Consider the following 22,425-nt stretch of genomic DNA (forward strand, 5'->3'; position numbering starts at 1 on the left):
TAGTAGGATCTGATGATTTTTTTTAATTTCCTCAGATTCTGTTGTTATGTCTCCCTTTTCATTTTTGATTTTCTTAATTTGGATACACTCTCTGTGACCTCTGGTTAGTCTGGCTAAGGGTTTATCTATCTTGTTGATTTTCTCAAAGAACCAGCTCCTGCTTTTGTTGAATCTTTGTATAGTCCTTTTCGTTTCTACTTAGTTGATTTAAGCTCTGAGTTTGATTATTTCCTGCCTTCTACTCCTCTTGGGTTTATTTATTTCTTTTTGTTCTAGAGCTTTAAGGTGTGCTGTCAAGCTGCTGACATATGCTCTCCCTGTTTCTTGTTGCAGGCACTCAGAGCTATGGGTTTTCCTCTTAGCACAGCTTTCATTGTGTCCCGTAAGTTTGGGTATGTTGTACCTTCATTTTCATTAAATTCTAAAACGTCTTTAATTTCTTTATTTCTTCCATGCACATCAGCTTTGAGCTTAAATAGTAAAAGGCTCTCCTGCTTTTATTCTATTTTTAATTTTTTTTCACTTTACATCACAATATCAGCCCAGCCTCTCCTCCCAGTCCCCCCTCACGCAGATCCTCCCACATTCCTCCTTTTGTTTGAAAAAAGGGAGCCCTCCTCTGAGTATCACCCCACCACTACCCCCATTACCCCACCTTGACACATCAAGTCTCTACAGGAATTAGGAACATCCTCTCCCACTGAGGCCAGCTAGACAAGGCAGCCCATTTAGGGCAGGCAGACAACAGATTCAGGGATAGCTCCTGTTTCAGTTCATCTGCTATATGTACAAAAGACCTGGGTCCAGCCTGGGCTTATTCTTTGGTTAGTGGTTCAGTCTCTGGGCTCCTCTGCTTTTATTCAGGGCTGCTTCACCTTTTTTTTCTTTAAAAATTTTAGGTCTATTTAAAATGGGCTATACTATGGAAGTGACTATGTAGACCAGCATGACTTCAAACTCGTAGATATGAATTTGCTTCCAAACTGCTAGGATTAATAATAGCATGTGCTACCATTCTTGTCGATATTTATTTTTGAAAATGATTGTATGGACACTGGTGGCAAACATCTGACATGACTTTAAGAGGCTCCTTTTTAATCTATGTTATTTAGTTTTGTTTTTATTTTCCAATGTGTGTGTTGGCAGGGGGGATGTTGACTATGTAGCATATGCTTTTCTCAAACTCAGCGATCGTCCTGCCTCTGTGTTCTGAGTGTTGGTACTGAAGAAATGCACTTCTATCCCCTGCTTGAACAATAAGTTTTTACCATGCAAGTTCTCTCTCTCTCTCTCTCTCTCTCTCTCTCTCTCACACACACACACACACACACACACACACACACACACACACACACATACACACAAAGAATTTTAGTCGTTCTTTTATGTGTATGAGTGTTTTGCCTGTTTGTCTTTGTACCTCATTCATGCCTGTTGGCCAGGGAGACCAGGATATGGTGTCAGAACCCCTGGAACTCGAGTTACAGATAGTAGTGAGCTAACTGCCTTACGTGCTGAGAACGAAACCTGGGAGCTCTGGAGGAAATTTCAGTGCTTTTAACTTATGAGTATTTTCCACTTCCAAGTTTTCTCTTCCTGATGTTTTCTGTCCAAGGCATTCTAGGTCACTCGGGGGTCAGACTTGTGCTGAGGGGGTCCCTGCAGGGACAGGGAAGTAAACCACACTAAGAGATAAGAATGAAAGCCCTGTGCAGATTGACTTGAGGGATCAGACTGGGGGACTCTAATATTAGGCAGTTCATTGCCAACATATTTAAAACACAGTGCAATTTAGGAAAAGATTTCATGGCAACAATCAGTCCAATCGGTCCAGTTCCAGGTACACAATAAAGTTTAAGGTGTAACTACATAGAAACTCTTTTACAAAGTACACGTGACCATGAGGGTGGGTGCTATAGCTAAAATGTGGTCTCTGACCAATAGCATAGAGGTCAGCTGGCCATAAAGTGCATGTGACATCTCTCCAAAGGATGGGTAACAGTCTAGGGAAGAAAGAGTCTGAGAATTATTATTCTGGGGAATTTGGGTTATGTCTGCCTCTATAGGAAAAGGTGGGGGAAGTCTGCCTCCACAGATAGCAGAGATCACATGGTCATTAACAAAATTCACTTTCAGACATTTTATCTCCTTCATTGAGAAGAGGGCCCTGTGCATTTAACATCCCTGGTTTACCTATGATCTGTGGATATAAGGACCTTTGTACCCTCAACCTTTCTTACTCATTAAAGAGTAGACCTCTCCTGCAAGTGGGAGAATTAGCATCAGACAGAGGTGAGGTCCCTATTTGGGTATCCAGTGCAATGTGGTCAGTCCTGAAACCATTTAGACACAACTAACAGAAATGGATTCAATAAATTTTATTCATATATTTGAGCATATTTACTCACAAATACTTAACAAGGAAGAAATTGGCTGGGAAGAATTTAGCAAGAGATAGAAAGAAGGCAAGGAAGGGGGAAAGTGATGTAATATATTTAATTAAAATGTACAAAAAATAAATTTTAAATTAAAAGAGGCTAGAATGACAGCTTAGCCATTAAGAACAATGGGTGCTGTTGCAGAGGACACAGATTCCTTTCCCAGAAGCCACAAGGAAGCTAACCATTTCCTTTGACTCCAGCCCCAGGCATCTCCTGCCTTCTTCTGGCCTCTTTGGTACTGCATACAGACACATGGAGGCAAACACACATATACACATTAAAAATAAAATTAAAAAAATAAAAAACTATATACAGTGATGTCACAACCCTAAGTCAGATAGCAGTCAGGACAAGTTAAAATGAGCTCCTCTGGTCCTTCATGGAAGCAGCTGTGGCTTCCCTCTGAGCCGGTCTGCTTAGAGGCAAAAGGAGCCGGCAGTGCTGATAGGTGATTTTTCCCTGAAATTTTCTGAATTTTTGTTCTCTGTTATTTGTATATGTAAGAAATGTGACACTGATCTGTTAGATCATACATCATGTTTAACGGGTAGCATTGACTCCTGAGCCATCTACTTTCACAGTGTTATTTACTTGGTTTTCAGATAAGACCTTGTAGTATAAGGTGAACATTCCAGAGGCATTTCTGTCCGTCATTTTTATAATTTACATATATTTCTGCATGACTCTGAGCTAAGAATGCCCTTGAATATCTCCCCTTTTACATTGTGACCATGTTCAGAAGAGGATTTAATTTAGCATACTTAGGAGTAGGCAAACCTATATGTGAATGTTTTCAGACTCTGTAAATTAAAATTCCAATGCTTCTTTGTTAAAGAAAATTATTGCTTTGGAAAAGATTCCCATGCTTTCCTTGCCTGCCACAGGAGGCAAAAATCTTTCTCAGCTCGTCTGTCTTGGCTTTTGTGATGGCTATTCTTGGTAGTCAATTAACTACATCTGAAATTAACTAAAATCCAAAGAGTTGGATACTGTGGGATATTTTTCCTAATTATAGCTTTTGAAATGAAAACCCCTTCTTTAATTTGGCTCTTTTGAGGTGATAAGATCTAAGGCACAGTTTCCCATAGTAGCCTACATATATAAAGGACAATGAAGACGGTAGCTCTTTCTTGTTGTTTGCTTGCCCTACCTCTGGCTAACAAGTTCTTTTTTTTTTTTTTAAGGGCATTACAACCTATTTCAGAATTCTGGCGTATGCTGAGACCAGCTGAGACATAGAACAACATGGACTGAACCACTATTAAATAGCCATGGTTGGACTAGTTGGACCACAGCCTATTCTAATGTGAAATATTCTAATAATTCCACATACATAGCTTCATCCCATCAGGTCTGTTCATCTAGAGAACCTTTACTAATACAGCTCTGAGTGTGGATGTGTGTTCACCTTCCCACGGAGGAAGATGTGCTGGCTAACAATACTGCTCCACGGGGTTTGTCATCTGTTTCTTTCCTTTCTCCCAGGGTTCCCATACCTACCAGGTGAATACTAGCTGCAGTTTACCTAAATCCAGCATGAAGGACTCAACCCAAGCCAATTTAGAGTATTTGCAGGTTTACTGGGGGCAGCTCTCTAGTAGCCTCACTGATCCCAAGGAACCAGAGGGTTCACTAGTTCCCTAAGAGGCCAGAGAAGTCGCTATGGGTGGGTAGAATGAGGAGGGTGGTGGGGAGAAAGAGAAAGATTGAGCAAGGCAGGCTGGAAGACAAAATGCAGGGGGGGAGGAAAAGTGGAGAGGGAAGAAGGGGGAGGGAGGGAGAAGGGGAGAGGGAGAGACACAGACACAGAGAAACAAAGAGACAGAGAGCACAAAATGTCTGGATTATATAGGAAGAGCTTCTGGAAGAGGGAAAGCCCAGCCCCTGGGCTGAAAAGTTCAGGATGCAAGGCGAGGTCTGCCAGCCATGCCCTATAACATGTGGGGACCGAGGAGTGCTGGGAGAACCTGGAGGCCTGGCCAGCTTTGGTGTGTTAAATATACCGCAAAACAAAAATCTTGTTCCCCCAACTCCCTCTTTAATTGTTAATATCCCGGGCACCCTTCCGCTTGTGGGACAGATTGATAAGTTACTGCAAGTTGAGTAACGGGCTATGCAAGCTATCTATCTACTCTGATTCCAGGAGGAAGAAGGGAAAGAGCCTACTGAATGCTGTGAGGGGTTTGGCTGAAGTCAGTACCTGATGAGCACAGGGTCACTGCCCGCAAAGGGGAGGAGCAGGCGCCTGAGCAGGGGTAGGTGGAGTCCTCCCTGGGGCTCGGTGCGTAGGGCACAGAAGGGAGGACAGGCACAAGTGCTACTGAAATGCAAATCCGTGCACCTCTTGAAAAGGTCTGGACCTGGACTGGAAGCCTGGGCTGAGAACGTCTCTGTACTGTGTCCCTTAAGCACAGTCTACCCCAAGGGAGGTGCTCATGTCACTCAAGACGCCGTGGCCAATCAGAGCCTTCAGGCGGACCTGCCAATCAGAAGAGAAGGCGGGTTCTTCCGGGTGCCAGGCGGCGGGTTCCGCCTAGCAGCTGAGCAGGCTTGAGTGTTTTGGGGTGCTGTGCTTTCTGTCCTGCCGCTGGATGCTATGAAGTGCGCTCAGGCAAGCTCCGAAGTTGCGACATGGTGAGCACAGGGTCACTGCCAACAACCGGGAGGAGCGGGTAGCTGATGTGTTTGTTTTCCCCCGGGAGAGGGTGTGAACCGGCAGCCAGATACGGCCGCCTGGAGGTCCTTATGGTCCTAGCCACTCGCTGGACCCAGCGGTAGCCACTGATTAACTTCACTGTGGGGGCCGCATCTGCACAGAGCATTTGGAAAAGTGTCTTGTGTGTAGAAACGCCCTTGGCACGAAGACAAATCCAGAGAGCTCTAATTTCTACAAGTTCTATTCTTAGCATTTGACATTAAGGTATACTATCCTTTGGGGATTAATTTTGTGGAAGCTGTAAAGGGCATCTCATATGTTGGGTAGCAATCCAATATCAAGCTGGGATGTAAAAGAGTAGAAGTGATATTATAAAGAATTTACTGGGGTTGGGGATTTAGCTCAGTGGTAGAGTGCTTGCCTAGCAAGCGCAAGGCCCTGGGTTCGGTCCTCAGCTCCAGGAAAAACAAAACAAAACAAAACAAAAAAAACAATTTACTAATGCCTAGGAGATAGTAAGTCACACCAAGTAGAATTAGCTGAGGGAGGACTACCTGTAAAACACCCCACAGATTAGTGTGCTAACCAGGCCTGTTAGAGATTGGAGTGCTAGGATACACATGTTTTGTTTTGTTTTGGTTTTTTCCCCACCAGGATTGTCCAGAAATAGGGTTCCAACCCATAACAAAGGAAACAACCCTGATTTACAACCAGCCACCAGGCCCATCCCCATGTCAAAGAGCAGGCCTCTAACAAAGTGCTCAATGGGGCATTGCAGGATCACAATCAACAGTAAGGCCTGGTGTGTGTAAAGGTTCGGTTTTCTTCTTGTGAAAAGCATAGTTCTGCCACATGGGCAAGATGACACCTGGTGACAACCATTTGAAAAGGTAAAAAACCATGGTTGTGTTGAGTGCTGGTCGGATCAAGCAAGGCTTTCTTTCCCTGAGGTCCCCATGTATGGAGAATGACATAGCTCCTGAAACCCAGGAACATGCTTGGCAGAGCCAGTAACAATCTGGGACCTAGGCCATGGGAGCTTTTCCTGAGGCCCGAGGTATAAAGAAAAAACAGCGCTCATTCTCCAAAACCTGGAATATGACTGGGAGAGATGGTAACGGTCGGGGGCCAGAGCCTTAGGGAGGAATTGCATCAGTTACTGTTTGAGTTTGACTAGATTTTGGCTGCAGGACTTCCCAGCTCTGAAGCAAAGGGATAGCTGCACTGGACATTGAGTGTGTGATGGATTGAATATACAAAGGACCTTGGAAGATGAACAGGTGCCGTGGGAGAGTGGAAGGTTCTACTAAAATACAAATTTACCATACTAGGGCTCTCTCTGCCCCTAGGGTGGGAGGGCAGAGCTGGGAAGGCCTGTCTTGTCTGAGTGATTTAATCTCGAATCCTCCTGTAGGGAAGCCGGTACTGTCCCGAGGCCAAGCTGGGTGGTCAAAGCTAATGAAAGACTCTGGGCAGACTAGCAATCGGGAAGAGCACCAGTGGGAGGTAGCTCCATATTCTTCTCTGATGCAGTTCATTAGAGAGCCTGAGGGAGATCACAAGCCATGCCATGGTGACTGTGGCAGTCATTGGGAGGAACAGGTTGACTAATCTATCCGAGTCCAGTAGGATTGGACTGTGATGGACTGTGAACCAGACTGGTTCATGTGGTGACTTTCTCAGAGGGCCCTGGCCTCTGAGCCTCCCTGAGGGTGGGTTCCCTGGGGGGGGGGGGGCGTCTGCAGCTCTGGCCATAGGAAGCTGTGTTGCTTATAATATCACTGCCCAGTGTGCACACACAAGCATTGCTTTTGGTGTGCAGTGGGAAAACAGATTTCAAGACTGAAGGTCTGGTTTTTAGAAGTTCTGAACATTGCATTACAAATTGAGTTTTGTGTGATAAAGTTTACAAATAGTTTAGAAATTTGTGGAGAGGAAGTGATGATCATCCTTCATCAATATTTGATTAAAATCCTTTTACCTTTCCACTACCACCAGCCACAATACTGTGGAAATTCACTTCCAGGATGCAAAAGGGGCTTCTGAGATTCAGAGGTCTATCAGGTGTACAGGTGGGTAGGGCAGATTCCACATCATGTGCCATAATCCATGTAGCAAGAGGCAGATGTTGAATTATTCTTCAACATTGAATTGTGTGTGAGCTCAGTGGGGCTGGGTTTGTGTGAGATCACAAGGAGGCATGGGCTGCAGAGCCATAGCCCACCTTTCTGATCACCTCCACACAGAGAGAGCTCTAGAGCATGGAAGTGCCCTTCTCTGTTTGGAAGTGAGGTCAGTAGTGACTGGGGGTCAGAAATATTAACAGTTTAGGGGTCACTGAGTTACTTTTGTGGGAGTTGTAAAGTTTGTGTCTATTTAATTTGTATGCACATGCAATCATAGATAACGTTGGTCAAGTTCACATTTTTTCTGCCTGAGTTTCCTTGGATCTTTCAATTAAAACTTGACTATAATTTTGATGCCTATGTTCTTGGCTTTTCCTGTGCATCCCATTATTTTTTTACAAATGTTGTAAACCTTTTGATTGTTGTAACTCTGTAATAAGTACAGATAGAATTCACATTATGCTACAAATTGGACATACTCAACATTTTTTTCTTTTTCTTTTCTTTTTTTAAAAAAATCATGTTAATGGTGTTATTTAGAGTTGTATAAATAGGTAAAAATATTCAACATAATTATTCATTTAGTAAACTATAGTAAGTGTGAAACCAAAATTGATATGAAATAATAGAAAGAGGACTTTAGTTTAGACTTTAGTGACACAGAATATGTTGTTAGGGTCGCATAACCAATACCTCACTAATTATGACTTAATTTAGAAAACAAAAAGAGTGAAAATAAAACATGGTCCAGAATTGAATCTGTATGTGACATAGGATTTGTATTAGCAATAAACTAGGTTGGGATTTTCTGCGAATATCAGCTATAATTAGTTAAAACCATGTTCTGTTATAGTTGATGTATAATTGCATATATTTAATATATATTTCTGATACATTTGGACATAATACTGACCGAGTTCTCATGAAAATGACAGAATTGCCATGGAACCTAGCAATTTTCTCAGTGTATTTTCCATGCACTTGAAATTAGTTCTAAGAAGTACCAGAATTTACATGTTCATTGCAGTTATATTCGTAGTACCCTAAATAAGAGACTAACCTCAATGCTCCTTCCTTGAAGACAAGCTGGATACCTCAAGGGGACACTGTGCTAAAGGCATGAAGACAATAGCAATGGTTAAAAGATTATGCACCTTAAAAGAACTCTCACAGTCAGTGCTCTATTGGCCATAAAACAGCTTGTAAGCAGTGTCAACCCACTTCTTTCTTTAATCTTTAGTGTGCTCTTATTATCAGATGGATATGAGAGCTTGAGCCATCTTGTCTTCCTTGCAGGTAGCAACAGAAAATGAAGGGCAGAAAGCACAGAATCTAGCTAAAGGGATCTCCTTCAAAGGGTTTTTCTAATGTTCTTTTAGAACATTATGTGGAGAAGAGAAATGAAATATCAAGCTTTCTATAGCAAGAGTTATTATAGAGATGAGAAGCTAATGTGCTAGTATAGTATACTATTGCAGAAAGTGGCTTTATTTGGATGGCATGAGAGCTTTCTGCCAATTAGTCATATTGCATGAAAAAGTAAAACTGAGGTTAAGAAACAGACTGACCGTTTTGTTTGAATTTAAATATTGACAACAAATTACAGTTGAACAAACGTGATAGTTTTAGATAAGAGACTTATCTTTTTGTTTTCTCTGGATTGCATAACCTATCTTAGATGGTAACACTTTCATTTTTGCTTTGGAGAATGTGTTTAAACATTTAACATTTTTATACATCAGTTTACTTATGCTTAATGTATAATATAATTAATGTAGCAATTTTGTATAGCATCACATATTTTCTATTATTTGAATAGTTATTCAAACATTAATTTTTCTTAAAAACACTCAAGAATATTCCTTTGGAATGAAATGAGCAGAAATCTCTGTAATTCCACATTCCAAACTAGTGAAAGTGAAGACAAGAAAATGACTGCTTTTGTTTCCTGCGTGATATATTGCTGAGAACAAAACTTTTGATTTTACAGACGTAGACTGGACCCAAGATGAGCTTGTCATGAACTCCTGTGTTGCAGGGCATTTGATCACATTGTGAACCCCGAGACTGTCTAATTTACTTAAAAAAAAAAAAAAAAAAAAAGCTGTTTCTAATTGTGGTGTGGCTCAGCCCTTAGTGCACACCTTTATTCCCAAACAGTGAAGATAAAGTTAGTTTTAGAGGGAAGCCCATGTTTGAAAGTGATGTCTAATTGACAAAATGATGAATCAGAGAAAGATCTGACAGACTAGGATATGTCCAACTCTCAAGAGAAGACAGGAAAGAGAAGCAACATAAGAGGAAGCATCTCAGTGGGTGAGAGGAGAAGGCAGTTTTACTGAGAGAGTTTTATGGAGACAGGTGAAAGGGAGAACAAGCTAGAGAATGAGGACCCAGAAGATAAGAAGATTACTAGAGTTCTTTTGAGGCTAAGCATAGCAATTCAGTCCGAAGGGAAAGAAGTTGGTTTCAGTCAGTCATGAAGAGGAGTTTGAGTCAGAACAGCTGAGTTGACCAGCCAGAGTTCAGAAAGAAAAAGAAAGGGTGAGTTTGTTCAGCAGTTAAGTTTCAGATGCCAAAAACATCCTAGACCTAAATAAGATCATATGGAGGGTCGAAGCTTCCAGAACTAAGTCTAGGTTATCAGACCTGGAAGTAAGCCTCCGAGATATTTTTACACTCCTGTGTGTTGGTCACCATCTACAAAAAAAACCAGGAGAACTGTGTCTATCACAATCATACTGTCCCTGTCTTCACTATTTCACTTTTCTTTGTTCATTATTCCTTCCCTTTGCATTTTCATTTAAGCAATATTGGATTCATATTTTAATTGAAGATAGATGTTTCTCTCATACAATATATCCTGACCACTATTTCCCCTCCCTACATTCTTCCCAGCGACCCCCCACCCTCTCCTGTCCTCCTCTCTCCAAGATCCAACCCCATCCCCACTTCCTCTTCAGAAAGGAGCAGACCTCCAAAGAGAACAGCCAAACAGGACAAAACAAGGTAGAAAAAATACATGGTGAAAGCCTTCATATTGAGGCTGGACAAGGCAACCTGATAGGAGGAAAAGGGTCTCAAGATCAAGCAAAAGAATCAGAATTACACCTCGCCCACAATTTTACACCAGAATTACTGCTGGAATCCCGCAGAAACACCAAGCTAACAGCCATAACATATCAGCCGAGGACCTAGCACAGACCCATGTTGGCCCCATGCTTGCCATTTAAGTCTATGTAAGATTCCTAGAAATCCAGGCAGTGTTAGGCTTGGGTTCCCTCTCATGTCAAGTGCCTCAAGTTAAACCAAACATTGGTTGGCCACTCAAACAACTTTGTTACCAAGATGCCCCAGCACATCTTGCAGAAAGGACCAGTTGTGGGGGCGTGGGGTTGTAGGTGGGGGTTGGTGTCCTGGTTTCTCTTTCTGTAGCCTGTGGAGTTCCTTCTCTCCTCAAAGAGAGTAGAACATAGGGTTGAAGGCTCCAAGCCTGCGCCCTCTTGACCTCTACATTCAGTGAATTGTGTGGAATTTGTCTTCATCAATGGGCTCTCCTGTCAGTTTTCTGAGAGTAAAGTTTTGTCCTGGCATCAGCATGGATTGTTTAAGGATCTCCAAGGGACCTCCTTGGCCAATAACTCAACCAAGTGTAACCCATTCCCAAATTGAAGCCCTGACTGGTTACAAAGGATGGCCAGTTCAGACTCAATATCCTCCATTACTAGGAGTTCTCATTAGGGTCACCCTGTAGCTTCCAGGAAGTTGCTATTTTACTGGGTTTCTACACTAACCCCCAAATAACCCCAAATTCTAGCTGTTTCTCCCTGCATTTTACTTTTTCCCTTCACCGCACCCCCAACTGATCCCTCCTGCTCCTGTTCCCATCAAACCCCAGTCTACTCACAGAAAGGATTCTATTTCCCCTTTAGAAGGAGATCCATGCTGCCCCCCTGTAGCCTCTTCTTTACTTAGCCTCTCTGAGTCTGTAGATTATACCTTGGTTATCATTTACCTAATAGGTAATACCCACTTATAAGTGAATGAATACCATATCTGTCATTCTGGGTGTTTTAGTTTCATTCACTTACCTTCAAATTCATGATGCCATTTCTTTAAAACAGCTGGGTGATATATACTCCACTGTGTAAATGTACCAATACCATACAGTTTTTATGACTATTGCTCTGTAATACTGCTTGAAGTCAGGGATGGTGATTCCCCCAGAAGTTCTTTTATTGTTGAGAATAGTTTTCACTATCCTGGGTTTTTTGCTTTTTCAAATGAATCTGCAAATTGCTCTTTCTGACTCTATGAAGAATTGAGTTGGAATTTTGATGGGGATTGCATTGAATCTGTAGATCGTTTTTGGTAAAATGGCCATTTTTACTATATTAATCCTGCCAATCCATGAGCATGGGAGATCTTTCCATCTTCTGAGATCTTCAATTTCTTTCTTCAGAGACTTGAAGTTCTTGTCATAAAGATCTTTCGCTTGCTTGGTTAAAGCCACACACAAAAATTTTATATTATTTGTGACTATTGTGAAGGGTGTCATTTCCCTAATTTCTTTCTCAGCTTGTTTCTCTTTTGTGTAGAGGAAGGCTATTGATTTGTTTGAGTTAATTTTATATCCAGCCACTTTGCTGAACTTGTTTATCAGGTTTAGGTGTTCTCTGGAGGAATTTTTGGGGTCACTTAAGTGTACTATGATCATCTGCAAATGGTGATATTTTTACTTCTTCCTTTCCCATTTGTATCCCTTGACCTCTTTTTGTTGTCTGATTGCTCTGCATTAGATGGTTTATCTGATCCTGATTTAACTTTGGTATCTGGCATCTGTATAGAAAATTGTCCATTTCCTCCAGATTTTCCAGTTTTGTTGGGTATAGGCTTTGGTAGTAGGATCTGATAATTTTTTTTTAATTTCCTCAATTTCTGTTATTATGTCTCCCTTTTCATTTCTGATTTTGTTAATTTGGATACACCCTCTGTGACCTCTGGTTAGTGTGGCTAAGGGTTTATCTATGTTGTTGATTTTCTCTAAGAACCAACTCATGGTTTTGTTGATTCTTTGTATAGTTCTTTTCATTTCTACTTGGTTGATTTCAGCCCTGAGTTTGATTATTTCCTGCTGTCTACTCCTCTTGGGTGTAATTGCTTCTTTTTGTTCTAAAGTTTTCAGGTGTGCTGTCAAGCTGTTAGTGTATGCTCCTCTAATTTTTTTTTTGTAGGCCCTCAGAGTTATGAGTTTTCCTCTTAGCACTGGTTTCATTATATTTCATAAGTTTGGGTATGTTGTAAAATCTGTCTGTAATCACATAAGATGCAGTTGAAACAACTGTTGAAACAACTAAGGACTAAGCCTGGTGTTTTTATATTTTTAATTTTGTTGGTTTTGTTTCTGTTTTTGTTTGTGAAGACAAAGTTTCTCTTTCTAGTCCTGGCTGTTCTGAAAGTAGGTATGTAGACCACATAGGCCTCAAACTTAAAGGTCCACCTGACTCTAGGTCCAGAATGCCGGGATTGTGAGTCAACATGCCTGGCTGTTTGTTTGTTTGTTTGTTTGTTTTATGTTATTAGCTGATGGACCTGGAATGTAGGTTTTTGTACATGTTAACCATATGCTGTTGTGTTGATCTTCATCCATGTCGTGGATTTTTAAATTTGGCAGAGAGAATAGTCTATTTCTCAGGATGGCATAGATTCATGACATTAATACTGCCTAAGCTTTACTGCCTGAGCTTTCTGAGTCATTGAATTGCAGATGCATAACATTTTTCCTGCCTGTTGTGTTTGTCTTGATTTTTTGAAGGAATATGAATATTTTACCTATGTGCATGAATATCCATATTATGTATGCCTGGTCCCCATAGTAGTCAGAAGATGGCTTCAGAATTCCTGAACTTGGAGTAATGGATAGTTGTGAAGCCCCCTTGTAAGTATTGGCAATTGAGCCCAATTATTTGCAAGACCAGCAAGAATTCTTTACTGCTAAGCCATCTCTCCTGTCCTGTGTTGCTTATTTAGGATCAACATTTACATAGCCAATATTTCATCTGTCCATTTGTATCTATTTAAAAATACACCCCCCCCTTTAGTATGATCTCATTACTGTTATAGTTTAAACTTGGCCACTTCAGGATTCTGGAAGATGAATACAGAACTGGACTGAATGTGTAATTCTTTGTAGGAACCCCGGTAAAAACCTCCGAGTTCTTTCTCTCTTTTTTTTAGAGTCTTAATATGTTCCTCTCTCTGTCCTGGATAGACCATGCTGGCATCCAACTCAGTGAAATAAGATGTGAGTTGTTCATACAACTTCTCTGATGTGTGCTAGTACTACTTGGTTCTTTCTGTCTGTCTCTGTCTGTCTGTCTGTCTCTCTCTCTCTCTCTCTCTCTCTCTCTCTCTCTGTGTGTGTATGTGTGTGTGTGTGTGTGTGTGTGTGTGTGTGTGTGTGTCTTTCTCTGTCTCTCTCTTTCTCTCTCATAATTAACATTTCTCTTGAAAAGTTATATCCTATTCAAGGAGCATTCAATTTCCTTCTAAGATGACTTGGTAATTCCATTAGAACTTCTGGGTCAAGAAATAAGTGGAGGAAGCACCAGAATCATACAACTATATTGTCAATGAAGCATACATTTACAGTGATGTCAGTATCATGGTTTCTGATGTACACATGTATGGGATATTTTAGGATGCGGTGACCTATGATGATGTGAATGTGAACTTCACTCAAGAAGAATGGGCTTTGCTGGATCCTTTACAGAAGAGTCTCTACAAAGATGTGATGCTGGAGACCTATAAGAACCTCAATGCTATAGGTGAGATTGTGGATTTTCTTTCACTTTTTAAAATAAGGGGAAAACTGTTACTGATGCTTTTCTGCAATTTCAGTTAAGAATGAGGTGAATAAATCAGGTTCACTAAAGATAGTAACTTAAATTTTGCCTAATTTTCAATAATATATCATACATTTTCACGTACTATATTTTAGGCTGCAACTGGAAAGACCATAATATTGAAGAACATTTTCAAAGTTTCAGAAGACATGGAAGGTAATTGTCATGTGCAAGTTGGTATGGATCTGCCTCTAAAGAAATGTTACTGTGTCCTAGAAGTTTTTTTTTTTTTTTTTTTTTTCTTTTTTTCGGAGCTGGGGACCGAACCCAGGGCCTTGCGCTTCCTAGGTAAGCGCTCTACCGCTGAGCTAAATCCCCAGCCTAGAAGTTTTAAAGATAAGCAACAGTGTAAAAAGAAAAGCACTTCTTTAAGTGTATTGATTATTAAATTCTCACAAATCTATGTACCTCGGTGTCAGGTGTCTGATTTGTGTTTACAAGGCTTTCCTCTAAGAAAGAAGACAAGGAAACAATGCCCTAACAGATATTACCATTCAAATCATAGCCACATTACAGCTACTCTGTAGAAATGCCAATCTATTTAGTCTCATACCACTCACATATTACAGTGTGTGTGTGTGTGTACATATATATGATATATATTATAGGTGATAAGTATATATTTCTTTTTTTTTTTTTTTTTTTTGTATTTTTTTTTATTAACTTGAGTATTTCTTATGTACATTTGGCAAACATCCCTTCCTCCCCCCTTCCTTATGGGTGTTCCCCTCCCCACCCTCCCCCATTGCCGCCCTCCCCCGACAGTCCCTAGTTCACTGGGGGGTTCAGTCTTAGCAGGACCCAGGGCTTCTCCTTCCACTGGTGCTCTTACTAGGATATTCATTGCTACCTATGAGGTCAGAGTCCAGGGTCAGTCCATGTATAGTCTTTAGGTAGTGGCTTAGTCCCTGGAAGCTCTGGTTGCTTGGCATTGTTGTACATATGGAGTCTCAAGCCCCTTCAAGCTCTTCCAGTTCATTCTCTGATCCCTTCAACGGGGGTCCCGTTCTCAGTTCAGTGGTTTGCTGCTGGCATTCGCCTCTGTATTTGCTGTATTCTGGCTGTGTCTCTCAGGTTGATCTACATCCGGCTCCTGTCGGTCTGCACTTCTTTGCTTCATCCATCTTGTCTAATTGGGTGGCTGTATATGTATGGGCCACATGTGGGGCAGGCTCTGAATGGGTGTTCCTTCAGTCTCTGTTTTAATCTTTGCCTCTCTCTTCCCTGCCAAGGGTATTCTTGTTCCCCTTTTAAAGAAGGAGTGAAGCATTCACATTTTGATCATCCGTCTTGAGTTTCATTTGTTCTAGGCCACTAGGGTAATTCAAGCATTTGGGCTAATAGCCACTTATCAGTGAGTGCATACCATGTATGTCTTTCTGTGATTGGGTTAGCTCACTCAGAATGATATTTTCCAGTTCCAACCATTTGCCTCTGAATTTCATAAAAGTCGTTGTTTTTGATAGCTGAGTAATATTCCATTGTGTAGATGTACCACATTTTCTGTATCCATTCCTCTGTTGAAGGGCATCTGGGTTCTTTCCAGCTTCTGGCTATTATAAATAAGGCTGCGATGAACATAGTGGAGCACGTGTCTTTTTATATGTTGGGGCATCTTTTGGGTATATGCCCAAGAGAGGTATAGCTGGATCCTCAGGCAGTTCAATGTCCAATTTTCTGAGGAGCCTCCAGACTGATTTCCAGAGAGGTTGTACCAGTCTGCAACCACACCAACAATGGAGGAGTGTTCCTCTTTCTCCGCATCCTCGCCAGCATTTGCTGTCACCTGAGTTTTTGATCTTAGCCATTCTCACTGGTGTGAGGTGAAATCTCAGGGTTGTTTTGATTTGCATTTCCCTGATGACTAAAGATGTTGAACATTTCTTTAGGTGTTTCTCAGCCATTCGGCATTCCTCAGCTGTGAATTCTTTGTTTAGCTCTGAACCCCATTTTTTAATAGGGTTATTTGTCTCCCTGCGGTCTAACTTTTTGAGTTCTTTGTATATTTTGGATATAAGGCCTCTATCTGTTGTAGGATTGGTAAAGATCTTTTCCCAATCTGTTGGTTGCCGTTTTGTCCTGACCACAGTGTCCTTTGCCTTACAGAAGCTTTGTAGTTTTATGAGATCCCATTTGTCGATTCTTGATCTTAGAGCATAAGCCATTGGTGTTTTGTTCAGGAAATTTTTTCCAGTGCCCATGTGTTCCAGATGCTTCCCTAGTTTTTCTTCTATTAGTTTGAGTGTGTCTGGTTTGATGTGGAGGTCCTTGATCCACTTGGACTTAAGCTTTGTACAGGGTGATAAGCATGGATCGATCTGCATTCTTCTACATGTTGACCTCCAGTTGAACCAGCACCATTTGCTGAAAATGCTATCTTTTTTTCCATTGGATGGTTTGGGCTCCTTTGTCAAAAATCAAGTGACCATAGGTGTGTGGGTTCATTTCTGGGTCTTCAATTCTATTCCATTGGTCTATCTGTCTGTCTCTGTACCAATACCATGCAGTTTTTATCACAATTGCTCTGTAATACTGCTTGAGTTCAGGGATAGAGATTCCCCAAAGTCCTTTTTATTGTTGAGCATAGTTTTAGCTATCCTGGGTTTTTTGTTATTCAGATGAATTTGCAAATTGTTCTGTCTAACTCTTTGAAGAATTGGATTGGTATTTTGATGGGGATTGCATTGAATCTGTAGATAAGCTTTTGGCAGAATGGCCATTTTTACTATATTAATCCTGCCAATCCATGAGCATGGGAGATCTTTCCATCTTCTGAGGTCTTCTTCAATTTCTTTCTTCAGAGTCTTGAAGTTCTTGTTGTACAAATCTTTTTACTTGCTTGGTTAAAGTCACACCCGGTACTTTATATTATTTGGGTCTATTATGAAGGTGTAACGTTTCCCTAATTTCTTTCTCGGCTTGTTTCTCTTTTGTGTAGAGGAAGGCTACTGATTTATTTGAGTTAATTTTATACCCAGCCACTTTGCTGAAGTTGTTTATCAGCTTTAGTAGTTCTCTGGTGGAACTTTTGGGATCACTTAAATATACTATCATATCATCTGCAAATAGTGATATTTTGACTTCTTCTTTTCCGATCTGTATCCCTTGACCTCCTTTTGTTTGTCTGATTGCTCTGGCTAGAACTTCAAGAACTATATTGAATAAGTAGGGAGAGAGGGGCAGCCTTGTCTAGTCCCTGATTTTAGTGGGATTGCTTCAAGTTTCTCTCCATTTAGTTTAATGTTAGCAACTGGTTTGCTGTATATGGCTTTTACTATGTTTAGGTATGGGCCTTGATTCCTATTCTTTCCAGGACTTTTATCATGAAGGGTGTTGAATTTTGTCAAATGCTTTCTCAGCATCTAATGAAATGATCATGTGGTTTTGTTCTTTCAGTTTGTTTATATAATGGATCACGTTGATGCTTTTCCGTATATTAAACCATCCCTGCATGCCTGGGATGAAGCCTACTTGATCATGGTGGATGATTGTTTTGATGTGCTCTTGGATTCGGTTTGCCAGAATTTTGTTGAGTATTTTTGCGTCGATGTTCATAAGGGAAATTGGTCTGAAGTTCTCTTTCTTTGTTGGGTCTTTGTGTGGTTTAGGTATAAGAGTAATTGTGGCTTCATAGAAGGAGTTCGGTGGTGCTCCATCTGTTTCAATTTTGTGGAATAGTTTGGATAATATTGGTATGGGTCTTCTATGAAGGTCTGATAGAATTCTGCACTAAACCCGTCTGGACCTGGGCTCTTTTTGGTTGGGAGACCTTTAATGACTGCTTCTATTTCCTTAGGAGTTATGGGGTTGTTTAACTGGTTTTATCTGTTCCTGATTTAACTTGGTGCCTGGTATCTGTCTAGGAAATTGTCCATTTCCTGCAGATTTTCAAGTTTTGTTGAGTATAGGCTTTTATAGTAAGATCTGATGATATTTTGAATTTCCTCTGAATCTGTAGTTATGTCTCCCTTTTCATTTCTGATTTTGTTAATTTGGACACACTCTCTGTGTCCTCTCGTTAGTCTGGCTAAGGGTTTATCTATCTTGTTGATTTTCTCAAAGAACCAACTTTTGGTTCTGTTGATTCTTTCTATGGTCCTTTTTGTTTCTACTTGGTTGATTTCGGCTCTGAGTTTGATTATTTCCTGCCTTCTACTCCTCCTGGGTGTATTTGCTTCTTTTTGTTCTAGAGCTTTTAGGTGTGCTGTCAAGCTGCTGACATATGCTCTTTCCTGTTTCTTTCTGCAGGCACTCAGCGCTATGAGTTTTCCTCTTAGCACAGCTTTCATCGTGTCCCATAAGTTTGGGTATGTTGTACCTTCATTTTCATTAAATTCTAAAAAGTTTTAATTTCTTTCTTTATTTCTTCCTTGACCAGGTTATCATTGAGTAGAGCATTGTTCAATTTCCACGTATATGTGGGCATTCTTCCCTTATTGTTATTGAAGACCAGCTTTAGGCCGTGGTGGTCCGATACTTGACATGGGATTATTTCTATCTTTCTGTACCTGTTGAGGCCGTTTTTGACCAATTATATGGTCAATTTTGGAGAAAGTACCATGAGGAGCTGAGAAGAAGGTATATCCTTTTGCATTAGGGGAGAACGTTCTATAAATATCCGTTAAGTCCATTTGGCTCATGACTTCTCTTAGTCTGTCTACGTCTCTGTTTAATTTCTGTTTCCATGATCTGTCCATTGTTGAGAGTGGGGTGTTGAAATCTCCTACTATATTGTGTGAGGTGCAATGTGTGTTTTGAGCTTTAGTAAGGTTTCTTTAACGTATGTAGGTGCCCTTGTATTTGGGGCATAGATATTTAGGATTGAGAGTTCATCTTGGTGGATTTTTCCTTTGATAAATATAAAGTGTCCTTCCTTATCTTTTTTGATGACTTTTAGTTGAAAATTGACTTTATTTGATATTAGAATGGCTACTCCAGCTTGCTTCTTCCGACCATTTGCCTGGAAAGTTGTTTTCCAGCCTTTCACTCTGAGGTAGTGTCTGTCTTTGTCTCTGAGGTGTGTTTCCTGTAGGCAGCAGAATGCAGGGTCCTCGTTGTGTATCCAGTTTGTTAATCTATGTCTTTTTATTGGGGAGTTGGGGCCATTGATGTTGAGAGATATTAAGGAATAGTGATTATTGCTTCCTGTTATATTCATACGTGGATGTGTTATGTTTGTGTGCTTTTCTTCTCTTTGTTTTGTTGCCAAAACGATTAGTTTCTTACCTCTTCTTGGGTATAGCTTGCCTCCTTATGTTGGGCTTTACCATTTATTATCCTTTGTAGTGCTGGATTTGTAGAAAGATATTGTGTAAATTTGGTTTTGTCATGGAATATCTTGGTTTCTCCATCTATATTAATTGAGAGTTTTGCAGGATACAGTAGCCTGGGCTGGCATTTGTGTTCTCTTAGGGTCTGTATGACATCAGTCCAGGATCTTCTGGCCTTCATAGTTTCTGGCGAAAAGTCTGGTGTGATTCTGATAGGTCTGCCTTTATATGTTATGACCTTTTCCCTTACTGCTTTTAATATTCTTTCCTTATTTTGTTCTTTTGGTGTTTTGACTATTATGTGATGGGAGGTGTTTCTTTTCTGGTCCAATCTATTTGGAGTTCTGTAGGCTTCTTGTATGCCTATGGGTATCTCTTTTTTTAGGTTAGGGAAGTTTTCTTCTATGATTTTGTTGAAGATATGTACTGGTCCTTTGAGCTGGGAGTCTTCACTCTCTTCTATACCTATTATCCTTAGGTTTGATCTTCTCATTGAGTCCTGGTTTCCTGTATGTTTTGGACCAGTAGCTTTTTCCGCTTTACATTATCTTTGACAGTTGAGTCAATGATTTCTATGGAATCTTCTGCTCCTGAGATTCTCTCTTCCATCTCTTGTATTCTGTTGGTAAAGCTTGTATCTACAGCTCCTTGTCTCTTCTTTTGGTTTTCTATATCCAGGGTTGTTTCCATGTGTTCTTTCTTGATTGCTTCTATTTCCATTTTTAATTCCTTCCACTGTTTGATTGTGTTTTCCTTTAATTCTTTCAGGGATTTTTGTGTCTCCTCTCTATGGGCTTCTACTTGTTTATTTATGTTTTCCTGGAATTCTTTCATGCATTTTTGCGATTCCTCTCTGTGAGGCTTCTACTTGTTCTCTAAGGAGTTCATCATGTCTTTCTTGAAGTTCTCAGCATCATGATCAAATATGATTTTGAATCTAGATCTTGCTTTTCTGGTGTGTTTGGATATTCCATGTTTGTTTTGATGGGAGAATTGGGCTCCGATGGTGCCATGTAGTCTTGGTTTCTGTTGCTTGGGTTCCTGCGCTTGCCTCTCGCCATCAAATTATCTCTAGTGTTACTTTGTTCTGCTATTTCTGACAGTGGCTAGACTGTCCTATAGGCCTGTGTGTCAGGAGTGCTGTAGACCTGTTTTCCTCTCTTTCAGTCAGTTATGGGGACAGAGTGTTCTGCTTTCGGGCGGGTAGTTTTTCCTTTCTACAGGTCTTCAGCTGTTCCTGTGGACCTGTGCCTTAAGTTCACCAGGCGGTCACTTGCAGCAGAAAAGTTGGTCTTACCTGTGGCCCCGAGGCTCAAGTTAGCTCATGCGGGTTCTGCCCACGGGCTCTCCAGCAGTGGCAGCGACCAGGAAGATCTGCGCCTCTTCCGGGGAGCCTCCGTGCCTCAGGGTTCAGATGGCCTCCGGTGTTTTCCTCTGGAATCAGTAATGTGTGCAGAGAGCAGTCTCTTCTGGTTTCGCAGGCGTGTCTGCCTCTCTGAAGGTTTAGCTCTCCCTCCCACGGGATTTGGGTGCAGAGAACTGTTTACCCGGTCTGTTTCCTTCAGGTTCCGGCGGTGTCTCAGGCAGGGCTTCTGCTGCTCCTGGGCCCTCTCCCACGGGAGCCCAGAGGCCTTATACAGTTTCCTCTTGGGCCAGGGATGTGGGCAGGGGTGGGCAGTGTTGGTGGTCTCTTCTGCTCTGCAGCCTCAGGAGTTCCCACCTGACCAGGCGGTATGGTATTCCTCCCACGGGTGGTGTGCGCAGAGTGCGGGTGACGGGAGTGCAGCCGTGGTCTCGGCCGATCGGAGTTCTCACTTCCTGCCTGGTCCTAGAGGGATTCTGCCTCTGTTGTCCCGATTCCACCAGGCAAGTCACTTGCAGCAGATAAGTTAGTCTTACCTGTGGCCCCGAGGCTCGAGTTCGCTCGCGGGGTTCTGCCCACGGGCTCTCCGCGGTGGCCAAGTATATATTTCTAATAAGCAAATATTTCATGGTAAAGCTGATTACTCATAAAGTAACATTTCTAAGTTTAAGTTAAAGAGGCAGTTTATGAGAATCAAGAATGTTGTTGGGGAAAAACATACCACATGCCTATGATCAACAAAAAGTCAAACTGTGTGAATTCAGTGTGGAAATCTTTTATTTGTTATTCTTCTTTTAATGCCACAATGGATACAAGCCATGTGGGCATAGGGATATTGGAAGAAGCAATGTACTTCTCATTCTCTCTCTCCCAGAACAATTAAAATATATGTAGTCCCCATTTGAACAGACTTTCTCTGTGTGGTACAAGTTTATAATTAGTTGGTTTTCCAACTTCATTGAGAATATATCCATAAACTCACACTGCAGAAAATCCCTATGAGTACTAGAAATGTGGAAATTCTTTTCTGTTTGTCCTGGTTCACTTGCCAATGTAGTATGCAAGTGTATATTTCACAATATAGGAAAATTTATGCATGTACTCAGTGTGGTAAAGCTCTGAGTTCTTCCATTTCTCTTTAAATATGTAAAAAAAAAATTCATAAGGAAAAAGGATGCTACAAATGTGAGCCATGTAATGACACTCTTACCATTATAGGAATGGGAAACAACCCATAATAAAGGGGAAACCATGAATGTAAACAAAGTGATTAAAACTTTAAGATGTGATTCCTCTTTACAATTTGACCAAATTATAAAATTAATTCCTATAGATAAAAAGATTCATTGGTGTAGTGATTGTGGTAAACCTTTTACATGTGCCAATTATCTTTGCAGGCATGAAAAAAGTCGTACTGGAGTGAAACCCTCTGAATATTCTCACCGTGGTAAAGCCTTTGCATGTCACAGTTATCATCAAAGGCATGAAAGAATTCATACTGGAGAGAAACCCTCTGAAGATATTCAGTATAGTGAAGCCTTTGTACATCACAAACGTCTCCAAATACATAAAAGAACACATTCTAGAGAGAAACCCTACAAATATGACCAATGTGATAAAGCCTATTCACAACATAGTCATCTCCGAGGACATAAAAGACAGAC

General features: G+C 41.0%; 1 protein-coding gene across 1 annotated transcript; it reads left to right on the top strand.

The window, feature by feature from the left end:
* Positions 1-4,963: 4,963 nt before the first annotated feature.
* LOC116908042 (zinc finger protein 431-like) lies at positions 4,964-14,724 on the top strand. The gene is made up of 4 exons (XM_032911316.1): positions 4,964-5,075; positions 13,924-14,050; positions 14,224-14,347; positions 14,457-14,724. The coding sequence occupies exons 1-3, from the start codon at positions 5,073-5,075 to the stop codon at positions 14,286-14,288; spliced, it is 195 nt and encodes a 64-aa protein (XP_032767207.1). The 5' UTR covers positions 4,964-5,072; the 3' UTR covers positions 14,289-14,347; positions 14,457-14,724.
* The last annotated feature ends 7,701 nt before the right edge of the window (positions 14,725-22,425 follow it).

The sequence above is a fragment of the Rattus rattus genome, chromosome 8 (genome assembly GCF_011064425.1).
Source record: "Rattus rattus isolate New Zealand chromosome 8, Rrattus_CSIRO_v1, whole genome shotgun sequence".
Taxonomy (NCBI): domain Eukaryota; kingdom Metazoa; phylum Chordata; class Mammalia; order Rodentia; family Muridae; genus Rattus; species Rattus rattus.